General features: G+C 47.3%; 1 protein-coding gene across 1 annotated transcript in view; it reads left to right on the top strand.

The window, feature by feature from the left end:
• The first annotated feature begins 1,151 nt into the window (after positions 1-1,151).
• Positions 1,152-16,359, top strand: part of TCFL5 (transcription factor like 5) — an 18,135-nt gene continuing 2,927 nt past the window's right edge. The window contains exons 1-5 of the mRNA XM_022597575.3: positions 1,152-1,786; positions 2,786-2,972; positions 3,259-3,421; positions 4,808-5,054; positions 6,921-7,062. Coding sequence (XP_022453283.2) covers positions 1,152-1,786; positions 2,786-2,972; positions 3,259-3,421; positions 4,808-5,054; positions 6,921-7,062 — 1,374 coding nt within the window. The remainder of the gene's footprint in view (positions 1,787-2,785; positions 2,973-3,258; positions 3,422-4,807; positions 5,055-6,920; positions 7,063-16,359) is intronic.

Here is a 16,359-nt window from a genome sequence, read left to right as displayed (position 1 = left end):
GATACTGCAGAAGAAATGAATAGCACTCCATAGATGTCTGAGCTCTGACAGAATGAGCAATTCAGAGCCTGATAGAAGAAAACTGTGCCTAAATCACAGGCCTTTCTTTAAACCATGTGGTTCCTATACAGAAAACAACCACTGGTTGAGATGGGGGTAAGGGTGAGAGGTGGGTACAGTAATTATTTTGAGCCCGCAAAAATAATTCTTCTAAAGACCACCTATTCTATGATACCATTTATAGGACGTACCCAGGGTTGGCAAACCCATAGGGACAGAAAGAAGGTTAGTGGGTAGGGAGTGCTAATGGGTATGGGATTCCTTGGGGTGATGAAAATGTTCGAAAACTGATTGTGGTGATAGGATGTGAATACACTACCACTGACGAGCACACTTTAAAAGGATGAACGCACATGGCATGTGCATTCTAGCTCATCATTGGCCAGTGTTTGTCGAGTGCATTGATTACACGAGCCCTGCCGGTTCTAGGAGGAGCCGTGCACCACGTGTATTTATTTATCTGACTGAGTTTTCACCTACGTACAGCCTGCCTTGTCACACCTGTATTTGGGGCCGCTGTCTCACCTGTCTACTGTTCGGGCTTACTGCAGGCCTCGTGTCCCGAGAAGGGGGGGGACCGCGCGGCAGCCCGTGGATACGTGGACTCGTGGTGAAGCGTTACCTGGAGAGGCGCCTCTTGCATGCGCCCTGATGCCCGGCCAGGCCCTGGGAGGCCCCGCGGACACTCGACCCAGGTGTCTGACCCTCGGACACTGGACTCGGGCGTTTGGCCCCTTGGACATGGGGTTCCGGGCGGCCCGGCCCTGCGGACACTCGACCCGGGTGGTCTGGCCCCTCAGGCACTGGACTTGGACGGCCTGGCCCCGCGCGCCGCAGCCTCGCCGCCCGAACCCCACGCCCCAGACCTGCGCGCGTAGCTTGGGACTGGGCGCCGCGGCGGGGGCGCGGCGGGCGGTTGGTGTGGCCGGGCCGTGGGGCGGGGCCGCGGGGCGGGGGCGGGGCCGTGCCGGGGAGGGGCTGCCGTTGCGGGCGGGCGGCGCAGGCGCGCTGCGGCCGGCGGTTTCCGCGACCCCGCCCGCCCGGCCAGGCCCCGCCGGCCCGCCCGCGCACCCTACGCCGTTGGCGCCGGCATGTCGGGCCCCGGGCAGCCGGAGCCGCCTCAGGCGGGCGGGCCGGCGGGCCCCGAGGGCGCGGACGCGGCGCTGGGCGAGGCGGGGCTGAGTTTCACGACCACCGACCTGAGCCTTGTGGAGATGACCGAGATCGAGTACACGCAGCTGCAGCACATCCTCTACTCGCACATGGAGACGGCGGCGGCCGACGGCGAGCTCGAGACGCGCCTCAACTCGGCCTTCCTGGCGGCGACGGCGCCGGGCGCCGCGGCGGCCGGGGGCGCGGCGGCGGGGGGCGCGCCGCCCGTGTACCCGATGCTGTGCCCGCCTGCGCTGGCCGATGGCGGCTTCGCGGGCGCCAACCAGTGCCTGGGTCACATCGACTTCCAGGAGCTGCGCATGATGCTGTTGGGCGAGGCGGGCGCGCCCCCCGCCGCCGAGAAGACGCCGTGCGCCGACGGCCCGGGCGCCGGCGCACCCCGGCCCAAGGCGCCCGACGGCGCCGGCAAGGAGAACGTGGAGGGCGCGCCCGAGGCGCGGGCCAAGTCGGCCGTGCGTGTCCGCCTGGAGGACCGCTTCAACAGCATCCCAGCCGAGTCCCCGCCAGCCCCGCGCGGCGCGGATCCCCCCGAGCCCGGCATGGCGCTCAACAAGTGGGTGCATCCCCCAGGGAGCGGGCCGGGTGTAACTAGGGTCCTCCGCAGAGAGGCACCAGCCGGGGTCCGGGTGTAAACCAGGGTCCTCTGCAGAGGCCACCAGCCTGGGTCCGGGTGTAGACCAGGGCCCTGTGCAGAGAAGCACCAGCCTCGGTCTGGATGTAGACCAGGGTTCTCTGCAGAGGCCAGCGGCCTCACTGCAGCTTGCCTCTTAACAGGGAGCAGACCTCAGTGGGTCTGGAGGCTGCGCTGAAAGTTTGTGTGCTCTGTGAAGCACAGCAAGCAGGTGTTAAGTACACAGCCTGCAGCATCACCTTTGCAGTGTGCACTCAGCGTCTGCATGCGGAAGAGAGATGAGCTGAGATAAGTGCACACATGTTCCTGAGGAGCAAAGGTTTTGTCCCCAAATCACTCACCTAAATGTCAGGAGAGACCTCTCCTTCCCCCTCTGTTGACTCAGGTTGAGGCTGACCTCATCTTGCACAGATGCATCCCCTGGGAGGAAAGACGTCATGTTGTGAGGTTTTGAGTGTAAAATGCAGCTTCATCCTTCAGCCAGACTGCCAGCCCATAAGTGATCTCGCAGCAACAACTACCGGAGAGGAGTCGCCTGTCTGCTAGGGTGTCTCCTCAGCTTCCTGTCTGTCCCCACCCTGTAGTTTTCCCCATTTTGCCCATAGCCGTCAGATTTTGGAGGATGGCCAAAAAAACAGAGATTGGTGTCAGAAGTGTGATGGGAAGGGAGGTGTAACTAAAAGATGACACACAGCCACACCTTCCAACGTGAGGAAGAAAGTTTGAACTTGTCCCCTACAACGCTAGCTGATAATTGTAGAGATTTCCATGGTGGGGGGCATTCATGGTAACAGATTCAAGTTCCCATCTAGAAAATCAAATGTTAGCCATCAGAGTGTGATACTTAGTGATTGTGGTGTTTCAGGAAACTCACCTGCCACATACTCTTCATGTGTTTCTGGGTTTCTTTTGTCTTGGCAGTTTGGTAACTCTTATTCGCCATCCATCCGAATTAGTGAATGTTCCTCTTCACCAGCAACAAAACAAATGTACAACATTAGTGAAAAATAAAACTGCTGCTGCAGCTACTGCTCTGCAATTTACATACCCTCTGTTTACTGCAAACAGTTGCTCTGCTAGTGGAAATTCTAATCTTTCACAAACACAGGTAGGGAAAATGATTTGCGAAGCTTTGCTCTTTTGTATTAAATGGATAAATTGTATTTTAGTTAGGCCCCAAGGATTTTTTTTTTTTTTTCATTGAGCTCAATAACTTTTTAAACTCGAGAGTATTTATGTGGTTCGGGGGTATTTAAACATCCTTAGTGCACCTAAAGTTCTTCAAGTTCATGTGAATAGCTTTGACGTTACTTCTATTAAAGGGCATTTTATTTGTACGTAGAGAGGAGATTGTCACCTGTTGATAAAGTTCCTGTTGCTTTATTTTTTTCCAGAGCTCTAGTAACTCATGTTCTGTACTTGAAGCTACCAAGCATCAGGATATTGGATTGCCGAGAGCATTTTCTTTCTGCTATCAGCAAGAAATTGAATCCACCAAACAGACTTTGGGTAGTAGAAACAAAGCTTTGCCCGAGCAGGTTTGGATTAAAGTAGGAGGTAAGCGATAAAACAAGCTGGCAGGTGCTTCCTCCTCCTGCCTGATGTCTTTGCCCCCCCTTTTTTTTTTGGCCATGGGTGGGAGAGGGGAGAGAGGTGGTTTATAAACAAATGAAACGATCTCGGAAGCCTGCTTGCATCTTAGGAATCCTTCCGTCCCTCTGCCCAGTCACCTCACTTTGAACATCCTTGCGAATTTTGAACATCACGTTTATACTTGGCCTGGAAACGTTGAGTTTAGGGGCTGCTTTTTCTTAACAGTAACCTCCTTAAACAGAAAAATGATAGACTTAGGTGCATTTTCGTTACCTTCAAGTTACTGACAGCACTTTCAGGTGTTTTTTTTTTTTTTCTCTTATTTCATACTTCATGAGTGAGGCAGGAGTCTGAAATCCGCTCAGAGCTTTAGAGGACGATCTGCAGATGGGCAGAGGATTGAGTTGGGAGCAAGAGGCCATAAGGTGATACAGAAAGTTTTAGAAATAAACTTCTGAAGGCAAACTTTGCTTACCCCTGACGTTAACCCTCAATCCGTTTTTCCTGGAAAACATTCTTTTTCGAGCTATCCAACAATAACACAGCTTACAATCAGCTCTTGGAGAGCTGATAAAGACAGGGTAGGGATGCAGCTCTCCTTTCTCCCACGCCAGTGATTAATTTTCCATTGTTCTTATGACATTGCTCGCGAAAGTATACGTTAACATTTGTAAGGTATAAAGGTTAATGTTAAAATAGTCCCTGTACTGACTACTCAGCTGACGAGTATTACCAATACTTGCGAATTCCTCTCTATGTCTTTTGAAAAGTTATCACCGTTCTGAAATGTGTGTTAAGTGATTCTTTCACCGTAGAGGGTTTGGCTTTGTACGGTACCTCGGGAATGCACATCACCGCAGGTACTAATTAGACGCCTGCTGTACTTTGATAGAAATTTGACATATTTCTGTAGCACAGGTCAAAGCTATGATGTGATTACTCCTTTTGTGGGGGGAATCTCACTTGTAAGGTGAGGGCATGTTTAACCCTAAAGCACTTAGGTTTTGTCCTCTTCTGAGCATTGCAGTTAGAATATCAGTTGTCATATTAGGATCATTGCATATCAAGAAAATCTCTTGGAGAAAATATTTCAAGTTTTTTTTCCCCATTCTGAATATCAGAAAAATCAAACAACTTCTTGGTTTTTTTATTCATAGATGACAGTTAAAATGCCTGTTGATTTAAAAGGGGGACTTTTGACTGTATTGCTGTATAAGCTGTATTGATTACATAATACCTGGGGTGTTTATATCTTGGATCAAAAATACCAAAAAATATATTCAGCATTCACGAGGGTAAGTTTAGAAGAACAGAAGAATTAAAATACCACTTTTCCCTTCTTTTGCAAAGAAGAAGCGCTGTGTAAACAAGCAATAAACAAGAGGAGTCGGAGTAGGTTACGTCAGCTGGACACAAACCTGGAACGAAGAGCCCTTGGAGAGCTCCAGAATGTGGGTGAAGGCGCCACAGCAGTGCAGGGTGCTTGGCAGTCGGTGGAGTCGTCCCAGGCCAGCTTCGGGGAGCAGACCCAGAGCGGGCCCCAGCGGGGCCGGTCCCAGCGCAGGGAGAGGCACAACCGCATGGAAAGAGATAGAAGGTAATGCGTGGAGTCGGTGGCATACCGTTGTCTTAGACGCCAAGTTGATGACAGTCGGTGGTGGTGACAGGCACCTTTTTTGTAGAAAACAATGGTGTAGCCATTTCTGTGTTCAAGGGAGGGAAAGCTGGCTAGAGTCAGTGGTCACCTTGCTTTGCTAGGTGGATGGGGGTACCCGAGACTACCCCCAGGTCTGATGATTCATTAGGAGGACTCATGGCTTTGATTTATTTTGGACAAAGAACCCAGCAAAGTCGGCAGAGGTGCATGGGGAGAGGTCTAGGGGCCCCAGGCGCCAGCTCCCCAGAACACCTCTCAGTGGAGCCACTCAGGATGCCTGTCACCCCCCAGCACTGGTGACATGTTCCCGGACAGCAAAGCTCCTTAGAGACTCAGGGCCCTGGATCCTACTGGGGGCTGGTCGTGGGGTCGGGTGCGGGGGGGGCATTCCGTACCTGGCACGCGGCCAAGTCCCAGACACCCAGAAGGAAAGCTGGTGTTCAGCATAAGCCAGTGGCCAACGGTGGTGGGAACCCCCCCGAAATCTAAGTTCCCAGGTGCTGGCCGGGGCAGCCTTCCTGGGAGGGGGTCCGCCTGTGCGCTGGCTTACTCAGTTTTGCTTGGCTCTTTTAAGGATATTGAAGAAGGAGGAAGGTACAGCTTATGTAAGTTGTTTATCTGTGGATTTTATTTGTGCTGCTCTGTGGAGAAGCAAAAGGTGGTTAAGTTTTCTGTTATAGCTGGGTACGGGATGATTCCCTAACTTCGTCATCTGTTGAGTGCTTTGTACCAGTTTCTGTTTTAGGCTCAGGAAATAGAGCATTGAGCAAGACAGATATTCATCTCTGAACCTACAGTGTTGAGCAGTGGAAATTTATTTATTTAAAGGGATATATTAAAGCCAGGCAGCTAGATACCTCTCCTAAGGATGTGTCCGCACATACACGCCAAGCGATGGGCATCACTGAGCTCACCGTGAATTATAATGGGCATTGTTTATATTTATTTAATAAACATTTACCGAATACCTACCATCTGAAAAAAAACCTTATACGTACTACGTGTTGACGGTAAAAGTTTTCATTCTTACTCTGCCATTTCCTTGTTTAACAACTTCCTACACATTCTTTACCTCTCCACCTGAGCCTCTCGTCTATAAAATAGGGATATCACCTACTGCGTAGATGGGACACAAGAATTAACCAAGCTGAAATGTAGTGTCTGGCCCAGTGCCTGCCATTGCAGAGCATCTAGTGAATTCCTGCTGTTGTTGTTACCTTACAAAGTTGCTCTAGAGTTCTGAGTGTACAGGTGGGGAAATAGGAACAAGGGCCGTATTATCTGAATGTAATACGTAAAAGTTAAAAATGGTCTAAGACTCCAGGTGGGATGTAAATCATCCCTAAAAGGACTGGATTTGGGGATATTCATAGGCTGGTAGTCTGTGGTCCTTTATGAACCGGGGCCCCTTGGAGAATCAAAGCTGTGAATCCTAGCTTCTGTGACTTCCTTGGCACCTGGGGGGCAGGTGAGTGAAAGAATGTCCTGCCCAGAAGAAACACACACACAATTTTGCTTCCAGTTTCAGGGGGTTTGGGTCCATCCTTGGTCTAGAGACTTGGACCTGGTCCTTGCTCCTGGCCCAGGAGAAGTAAACGGGAAACTTTCCAGGGAGCGCGACTGGGCTTAGTGGGCAGCTGAGGGTGGGCTGGCCGCTGTAGAGGGGAGCCCCGAGGTGAGGGCCTGCCCTTCCTACGCTCTCAGTGGCCAGGCCGCGAGCTGATTCCTCAAGACACACAGACACCTGCTTTATTCCTTTGTTCTGCTTCAGCTTCTCTACGTGATTACTTTGGGTTTTGACTGTAGGCGCAGAATCCGCATTTGTTGTGATGAGTTGAATCTTTTAGTCCCGTTCTGCAACGCCGAGACCGATAAGGCAACGACGCTGCAGTGGACCACAGCGTTCCTGAAATACATTCAGGAAAGACATGGAGATTCTCTTAAAAAGGTTAGTATCTAGGCCAGGAGATCTTCGGAATCCTGTAAATGTATCAGTGTTGTTATTTACGCTTTTCCCTCTAAGATGTCCCAAACTGTCCTTGTTTCCTGGAACCAAATGTCCAATGCTAAGTCCAGCGCGAATGATGCCCTGCCCATCACTTGTCAAGGTACTAACCACAGCCTGGATCTGTGGTCAGCTAGCAGTCAGGCCCCTGCTCTGTGCAGTGCATTGTTTGGGGGCTTAAAGGGGTTTCAGAGACCTGCCTGTAGGGTATGAATTTTTTTTCCCCCTCAGAAGATGTTGTGAAAGGAATAAAGCACAAATAGGAAAAAAAAAGAGGCAATTAAATGTCAAATAAATAATCTGGATTTCAAACATGTTCAGAAGGCAGAGAAGAGAAACACTGCGGCCTGGGGGATCGGGGTGGGGCGGGCTCAGGGGCTCGAGCATCTCCATTCCTTAGGACAGCCAGCTCGACCTTGACCCTGTCTGTCTGGGCCGAGGAGCCATTGATTCCCTGCAAGCCCTCCAGGTGGGAGCGGATGCTGGGTGTGAGTGAGGGTCCCACCTGCCCCCTCCTTGGGGGTTCAGATGAGAGAACATTCCCTGCGTTGGCTTCTGTGCTCTGCCTTGGGGGGACCTTGGGTCCAGGTACCGGCCTCATTTCTCTGGGGATCAGGGCGCATGGGATGAGGCCTTAGTGAAGAGCGGCCTGGTTTTGCCGCTGGTCCCTGCTGTCGTGTAGTCACTGCCGTTGACGGCAGCACGGGTCTGATTAGAGAACCGAGCTGAGGTTGGCACTATAAACGTGGAACCTTTTGAAAAAGAGCCTTCCATATCTAGATCCTGGGGGAGCGGCCGGCCGAGCGCCCCAGGCTGCCTGGAATGAGGCCCCTTGGGCTGAGTGCTAAGAGTTTGTCTTCTCCGTTTCCCTTTTCTGTGCCCACGTGCATTTCCATCTTGTGTGTTTCATAATTTCGTCAAGTTCCTTATTTTCATTGTATATATTATTGCCTTTTGAAGCAATACCTGCGTCAAGTTTGTGCTGATTGGATCATTTATGGTTATTTATAACGTGGTTACTCTTTAACATTATTTTTTAGCGATAGACTTGGTTTATTGTAATAAAATAAAGCTTTTATATTTAAAAAAATGATTTAATGGTTGGCTCTGTGTACCTAATAGTGGTAAATTATTATTTATATGATTCATTCAAATATGATGAAGGTGTTTACAACAATAAAAAACTTAACTGTCACTATCTATACTCAAAGATTAAATAGGTTAACAACTTATGGACATTAATTTTTATGTATATTAGGCTTCCTGAAAATTTCTGAAATGTAGTTACATTGAATTTGTAGATTGTTTCTGGGTCGGATTACAAGACCCATCAAGAAACAGGCTGAAGTGATGTCAGAAGCAATCTGGGGGGAATTAGAATGTAGGCAGCTTAAACCCTTGTGTCCTTCCTGTTTCCTCAGTGACTTTCCCCCTCTTACTTGCATGAACATTTTGAAAGATGTGATACACGAAAGTCTTCAGTGATTTTCCTAAATTATTTCAGTACACATCTCATCCCACAGGTCTGTTCCGACTCTAACCAGGATTCTGTCCCAGACACTGGGGGCACCTTGAATAAGACAGAGACCCTGTGGGCTGGAGGGAAGCGGCTAACAGGTTGAGGGTGAATGGACCACCTCCATCCCGGTGTGGGGTCTGGTTGACATGCTGCGCAGCAGGGAGACTGGACTCCAGGGGGAGAGGTTAGGGGTGGGCAGGAGTGGAGACACAGACCCTGGTCAGAGGCCGCAGCCGCTCTGCTGAGACTGGCCAGGGCCCGCGGTGCTGGATGTAGGGCTGCTGGGCAGAGGAATTGGGGTCCACGGTGGGGTGTCTGGCTGGAGCAGCTGGGCGGGTGGCGCTGTTTCCTGAGATGGGAAGACGTGTGGAGAAGCAGGATGGGGTGGGGCGGAATCCACGTTCTGTGTCCGATGGGCTAGGTTTTCAGTGCCCAGGAGGCGTCAGGTGGAGAAGTTGAGCAGGTAAACGAGTCTGCAAGCAGGTGGTTCCCTTTGTTTTATTTTTCTAATGAGCACAGAGTTCACTGAACACCTGCCCTCCCCTCACCTAGTCTGAGCCGTCAACATTTACCATGTTTAACACACACGTGCACACGCACAGCACAATTTCAAAGACAATGACATGTCATGACCCTTCACCTCTAAATATTTACGCCTGTGTCTCCCACGTAACGCCAGTGCCGTTTTCACACCTCACAAGGTCGATAGTCATTCTCTTATACCACCTACTACCCAGTCCGTATTCCCATGTCCCCCAGATGTTCTAAAGGTGACTTTTATGGCTGCATTTTTTTCCAAACCAGCACCCAGCCATGCTTCTGTGTTGCATTCAGTGACATTTTTCTGTCTCTGAGCTATAGCAGTCCTCCCTACCCCACAGTTTCTATTACGGCACTGAGATTTTGAAGAGATCGGGCCAGACAGGTGCCTGTAGAACCCTGGATTTAGATGATTCGTTGTATTTATTTATGGTAATTCAAAATTTTTATATAATTTTAAACTTGCAGGAAAATTCCAAGATGAGTGCTAAGAGCTCCTCGTGTGCCCACCCAGGTTTACCCAGAACCCCCAGTTGTTCACATTTTGCCCCATTTGTTCTGTCTCTTGCAGTCTAAACCATTTGATGGTAAACTGTGGGCACCATGTGCCTTGATACCCAAACACTTCAGTCTGTGATTTTAAAGAATATTGCATTATCTTACATAACCAGAATACAATGACCAAAATCAGGACACTTAACATTGGTGTAACACTCTTATCTAGTTCGAATTTTGCCTCTTGTCCCAATAACATCCTCTACACCATTTTCCCCGGTCCAGCCCCAATCCAGGATCGCTGGTGACGCAGTTGTTGTGAGGTGACATTTTGGGGTCGTGACCTTGAACCCTAGCCAGGCTCTGGGGCTGCGGGGCAGTCTGTCACCCTGTGCTTCCCTCTCCTCTGTCCTGTCACCATCACAGTCGTTGGGCAGGACGGTGGCGCTGCCCCCCTGCTTTGTCTTCCCTCCTGCACCTGAAGTTGGGCTGGCGGCCGACCCGCACCCACTTGTCCTTGCGCACCAGCCCCAGTTATCAGGTGCAGCCGTACTGTTACTTCTCCCTTTCCTGTGCAGTAGGAATTCTGTCCTTTTTATTTTAAATTTATTTTATTGAAGTATAGTTGATTTACAATGTGTTAATTTCTGGTGTAGAGCCAAGTGACTCAGTTCTGTGTATATATATATATATATATATATATGTATGTATATGTATGTATATGTATATATATATGTATACACACACACACATTCTTTTTCATGTTCTTTTCCATTATGGTTTATCACAGGATACTGAATATGGTTCCCTGTGCTGTACAGGGAACTGTAACCCTATATAGGGTTAGGACCTTGTTTGTCCATCCTATATATAATAGTTTGCATCTGCTAACCCCAAGCTCCCACTCCATCAATCCCCCACCCCCAGCCCCTTGGCAACCACCAGTCTGTTCTCTGTCTGTGAGTCTGTTTCTGTTTTGTAGATAAGACTGTTCTTTTTAAGAACAGCATTTTATCTGTTTCTCACATTTATTTCTCACATTCTGATCAGTGAAGATGGCAGTTTTTAAAAACGTGTTGAGACTTCCATTGTGACCTCTTATGTGGTCAATTTTTTAAAATTCTGTGTTTATTCGGAAAGGACGTGCATTCTCGGTTCGGCGAATTCTGTATGTTTATTAGGTTGAGGTTACGAATTGTGGTTCAGGCCTTTCCTGTCCTCTCTTGTCTGTCAGACCTGTTGTTCTCAGAGCCCCCGTGGCATCTCCCACCATGACTGGCCTTGTCCCATCTCTGTGGGGCTCTCAGTGTGGCTGAGTGTCGGGGGCACACCCTCCCACCTGGGCCCCGAGGTTTGTCACCCCTCTTGGTTTCATTAACCCTTTTCCTTTAATTCTCTCGTCTCTCTGTACAGATGACACCCGTTTTCTTCCTCTTCCTAACTTCCTGGTATAATTTCTTGACATGTAATTGGAACAATCTTTCTTTTTCCTACTAAAAATAGTTTTTATTATTGGCTTTCTCCTATTTACAAATTTAATGTGAATATCCAACCTTGACCAGACGTCATCTCAAGGTGTCTGATGAGTTGTAAAAATCCCTTAAAACTCAGCTATTTCACTTAAGTTCCGTTGAAATAGACGCTAATTGAGAGAGCAGAGTAACAATTACTAGCTTACCTTTGACGCAGTCAAGGGCGGGAGGTGTCCACTTGTCTCCCTCTTTCACGGTCACCCCAAGTTCCCATGAACTGAGTCCCAGGGACCTCGTGAGAGTCTAGATTGAGCTACACCTTAACCCCACTGCTGGCAGAACTATTCAAAATAAAGACGGGTGCCCAGGGCTCCTCATTTTATGATGATTGTTTAGAAAATCTCTTGAAGTACTTTCTTACATCTGAGAGATGATTTATTTTCTTCCTTCTGACCTCTATTTAGGTATTCTCAAAGGTAAATTCTGCCTTCTCAAATATAGGCAAATATTTTATAGTTGGGCTTTGGGTGTCAGAATATAGAAACCAATATATCAAACCATGGTTCATCTTACATTGCATTAAGACCCGTTGAAAACCTTTTAAATTTTGGGAAGGAAATTAGAATGTATTTCTGTGCAGATATAGCTTCTGAGCATAGGCAGTTGTTGCAAATGGCAGATGGCCTTGGCTGGGATGCCACGTAGCGTGTGGACAGGTGGAGTGCTCCAGCTGTTCCAGATGACTCAAAAGTCAGAGCAGTGGCAGCAGAGAGAGCGCTTATGCTTCCCTTCCTGGACACAAATTAAATAGAAACCTATTATAGTCCAGCAACAAAGAGACAGCACAATTCAAAAATGGGCAAAGGACTTGAATAGACGTTTCTCCACAGAAGATAAGCAAATGGCCAATAAGCACATGAAAAGATGCTCAGCATCACTAATGATCAGGGAAGTGCAAATCAAAAGCACTTTAATGGATGTGAGATACCAGTTCACACCCATTAGCTGTGGCTATTACAAAACAAAATAACAAGTGTTGGTGAGGATGTGGAGAAATTGCAACCCTTGGGATTGCTGGTGGGAATGTAAAATGGTGCAGCTGGTGGTTCCTCAAAAAGTTAAACATAGGGGCTTCCCTGGTGGCGCAGTGGTTGAGAGTCCGCCTGCCGATGCAGAGGACACGGGTTCGTGCCCCGGTCTGGGAACATCCCACATGCCGCGGAGCGGCTGGGCCCGTGAGCCGTGGCCGCTGAGCCTGCGCGTCCGGAGCCTGTGCTCCGCAACGGGAGAGGCCACAGCAGTGAGAGGCCCATGTACCGCAAAAAAAAAAAAAAAAAAAAAAAAAAAAAGTTAAACAGTTACCCAAAAGAATAGAAAGCAGGGACTTAAACAGATATTTGTATACCAGTGTTCATAGCCACATTATTCACAGTCACCAAAAGGTGGAAACAGTCCAATCAACAGACGAATGGATAAGCAGAATGTCTGTACAGCCAATGGATTACTATTCAGCCATGAAAAGGAATGAAGTTCTGACACATGCCTCACAATATGGATGGACCTCCAAAACAGGATGCTGACTGGGAAAAGGCAGACACAAAAAGACAAATACTGTATGATTCCACTTACATGAAGTCCCTAGAGTCATCAGATTCATAAAGTCAAAAAGTAGAATGACGGGTGCCAGAGACTGGGGGAGGCGGATGGATGGAGGGTACATGTTTAACAGGGACAGAGTTTCAGTTTGGGGAGATGAGAAAGTGCTGCAAATAGATCACGGCGATGTTTATACAGCACTGTGAGTGTGCTTAAGCCACTGAATTGTACACTTACAAATGGTAAAAGATGGCAAATTTTATGTTATATATATTTTACCACAATAAAAACATATAAACTTAGACTTAATTGTGTAAGAATGCTATGCTTTAAGAAAAAAAAAAAAAACTTACAGAAATGTATACACGCACAAAAATGGAGAGACTAGAACAATGAACGCCCGTGTCCGTAACTCAGCCTCAGGCATAGCTTTGTTTCACCTATACATCCCCAGCCTCCCACCGCCACTGAATTATTTTAAAACATTACCAATTGTCATACCATTTTCATTCACAAATGTATCTCTAAAAAGAAGAGGGCTGTTTAAAATCACAACCACGTCATCGTCACCTTCCTTAATCTCCCTCCCTGTCCAGATTTCTCTGATTGGCTCACGACTGTCTTTTTACTGTCGACTTACTTAAATCAGTATCCAAACACTGCATTTGGTTCATAGCTCTTATACACCTTTTAATCTGTTATGGCTCCCCTTTCCTCTTTTCCTTGCTGTTTGTTTATTGATGAAGCTGAATGTTACTGAACCAAATTTGGGTCCACTTGCCTGCACACGGTAAAGCCAATTTGCTGACACCAGTTGCGGTGAAAACAAGTGCAGCGTTTACTGCAGGTGCCAAACAAGGAGTCTGGGCAGCTAATGCTCAAAAGACCTGAACTTCTTGTTTGGCACCCGCAATAAATGCTGCACTTTCTTTCACTGCAACCCAGTGTCAGTAGATTGGCCTTACTGTGCGTGGGTGAGTGGACCCAAATTCAGTTCAGTAACAATTTTTGGTGACCCAGATGGGATTTCCAGCCCATCTGGGATGCCAAAAATTGTTACTGAACTGAACCTGGGTCCGCTTGCCCACGCACAGTATTACATGTCATGATTAGTTATACTCTGTGACAACTTCAGCAGAGAATTTTTTTCCATATAATGTTTTTTTGTGTAATTTAGTATACTACATAATCTTAATTAGTTTAATATTTCTCTCTGAGATGCCTCAGGAGCCCTTTGGAAAACTCAAAGTCAGCTAGAGAAGGAAACTTACAACCTGTTGTCAAAAGCAGCTCAATATTCCAGGAAAACTTTGCTCTCTTAACAGAGAGAGAAAACCACTTCCAGCCTGCACCAGCTTACTTTTAATAGCGAAGTACATTTACTTAATTAAATGCAATCTAATATGAGCCAATCTTGACCCCATGCAAAACCCTTTCCTTAAGGTTCTTTTTCTACAAAGCTTTCATCACTTTCTGTATCCATATTAGTTTGTCCCTTATTTTTTCCCTATCCAGAAACAACCAGCCCTGGGACAAAATTATTCTCCCTTTTTTCCCTTAACAAAGATATTTCCATTCTTTATACCTTATCTCACTGACAATGTATATCCTACTTTCTTTACATACTGAAATGCTTCCCTTATTACTTTTAGTAGTTTAATTACACAGGTATTACAATTTTTAACCCTTAAAAACTTTAATCTCTACTGAAAACCAAGAAGCAAGTAATTGGACTTTTCTTTATATCAGCATGTTTTGATTGGCAAACTTATGAACACACCTCTAAAAACATACGTTTTCCTATATCACAGTTTTTCTCTTTAATGTAGTACAAGACGTGTGTCTAATAAACCCAAACATCTTTAGTTGTTTTTCTCTCTCATAAGAAGACAGGAGGTGAACTTAGACTTGTCTAGTGATCAGTGTTAACGCTCAAAAGATCTGAACTCCTTGTTTGGTGCCTGCAATAAACGTTGCACTTTCCTTCATCACAACCTGGTGTCAGTAGGTTGTCTTTACTGTGTGTGGGCGAGTGGACCCGATTTGGTTTAGTGGCAGCGCTGGTGATTGAGATGGATCCTGTTCAACAGCTGCCTGAGCACCTTTGTCTCAGGAGCAGCCTCGAGGCCTGGCCACCAACCAGCCATCCTTGGCCCACAGCGCTTTTGATTTTTGTGATAAAAGAAACAAGGCACTTGCATTGGCAGGTTGAGATGTCTTTGGTAAGTAATGGAACTCACGTGTGCTGACACCAGAGTATTCTTCCCTATCACATTGACTTCTATAGCAGAATATTGGTTGGGATTTTCCCTTTTGGACTAAGGCTTGGTCATTTGGCCTTTTTTTTTTTTTTTAACAAATTTATTTATTTATTTTTGGCTGCATTGGGTCTTCGTTGCTGCACGTGGCTTTCTCTAGTTGCGGCGAGCGGGGGCTGCTCTTCGTTGTGGTGCGCGAGCTTCTCGTTGCAGTGGCTTCTCTTGTTGAGGAGCTCGGGCTCTAGGCACGTGGGCTTCAGTAGTTGTGGCATGCGGGCTCAGTAGTTGTGGCTCACGGGCTCTAGAGCGCAGGCTCAGTAGTTGTGGCACATGGGCTTAGCGGCTCCGCGGCCTGTGGGATCTTCCCAGACCAGGGCTCGAACCCGTGTCCCTTGCATTGGCAGGCGGATTCTTAACCACCAGGGAAGCCTGGTGATTTGGCTTTGTCTCTGATGGGGCATCGGTTGGGAATTTCCCTTTTGGGGACTAGGGAACTTCGACCCTGAGGGACTGTTTTCCATTGCATCGGTTTGTTTGTTTGCTTGATATTTGACAACAGCGGCCATGAATAATTAAGAAATGAGTGATCAGAGCTCTGTTCCATCTTGTAGTCTAGGGTGTACTTTACCAAACTGGTAAATGTTCAGCTATGCTCCTATAAAAAGAAAAATGTTTTTTCTAACACCACATGGCCACAACTTTCTTCAGACTCTGGAGAAAATTGGTTAAGATGAAACTCTTTTGAAATTCCAAACCTGGTTCTTTTCTGCCTATGCAGTTTGAGAAAGCTGGCTTAAATATTTTCTCAGAATTCTGACCCTCAGAGAACAAAAATATTTCTAGGAGAAAGCTTGAAGCCATAACTCTTACCATGTCTTTGAAATGCAAACACAACCCACATCGCCTGAGACTTCAGCCTGGGTTAATTAGTAGAACTTCAAATCAAAAGGAGAAAAGGTGAAAGAGCCTTTTTAAACTCAAGTAGGTAAATTTAACTTGTTCCAACTGTTATAAAGTTTTACATTTGCTGGGTGAGTTGCCATGACATGTGAGGTCATGATTTCCTATCTTTTCATTTGCATTTTGTTTGTTATTAAAACAGGAACCCTCATTTGGGAACTTGAGGGAATTGTTGGACTTCACTCTTTGTTTTTGTCCTGCAGGAATTAGATTTTGTTCTTCCTGTGTGTGTGTGTGTGTGTGCGCGCGCACGCGCGCGCATTTGTCTTGTGTGTAAGTGTGCTGGTATGGGAAACTCAAGCTTATTTCCTGAATGCAGCCCCTTGGGGTGCATTCTCCAGAACTGGACCACTTTCAGTCACAAACAAATAAAATGTAAAAAAAAGATTTTCCTTTGTAA

Source organism: Delphinapterus leucas, chromosome 15 (assembly GCF_059928025.1).
Source record: "Delphinapterus leucas isolate spDelLeu-1000000601 "Yukka" chromosome 15, BTC_Dleu_Yukka2, whole genome shotgun sequence".
NCBI lineage: Eukaryota > Metazoa > Chordata > Mammalia > Artiodactyla > Monodontidae > Delphinapterus > Delphinapterus leucas.
This window is presented reverse-complemented; position numbering and strand designations above follow the sequence as displayed.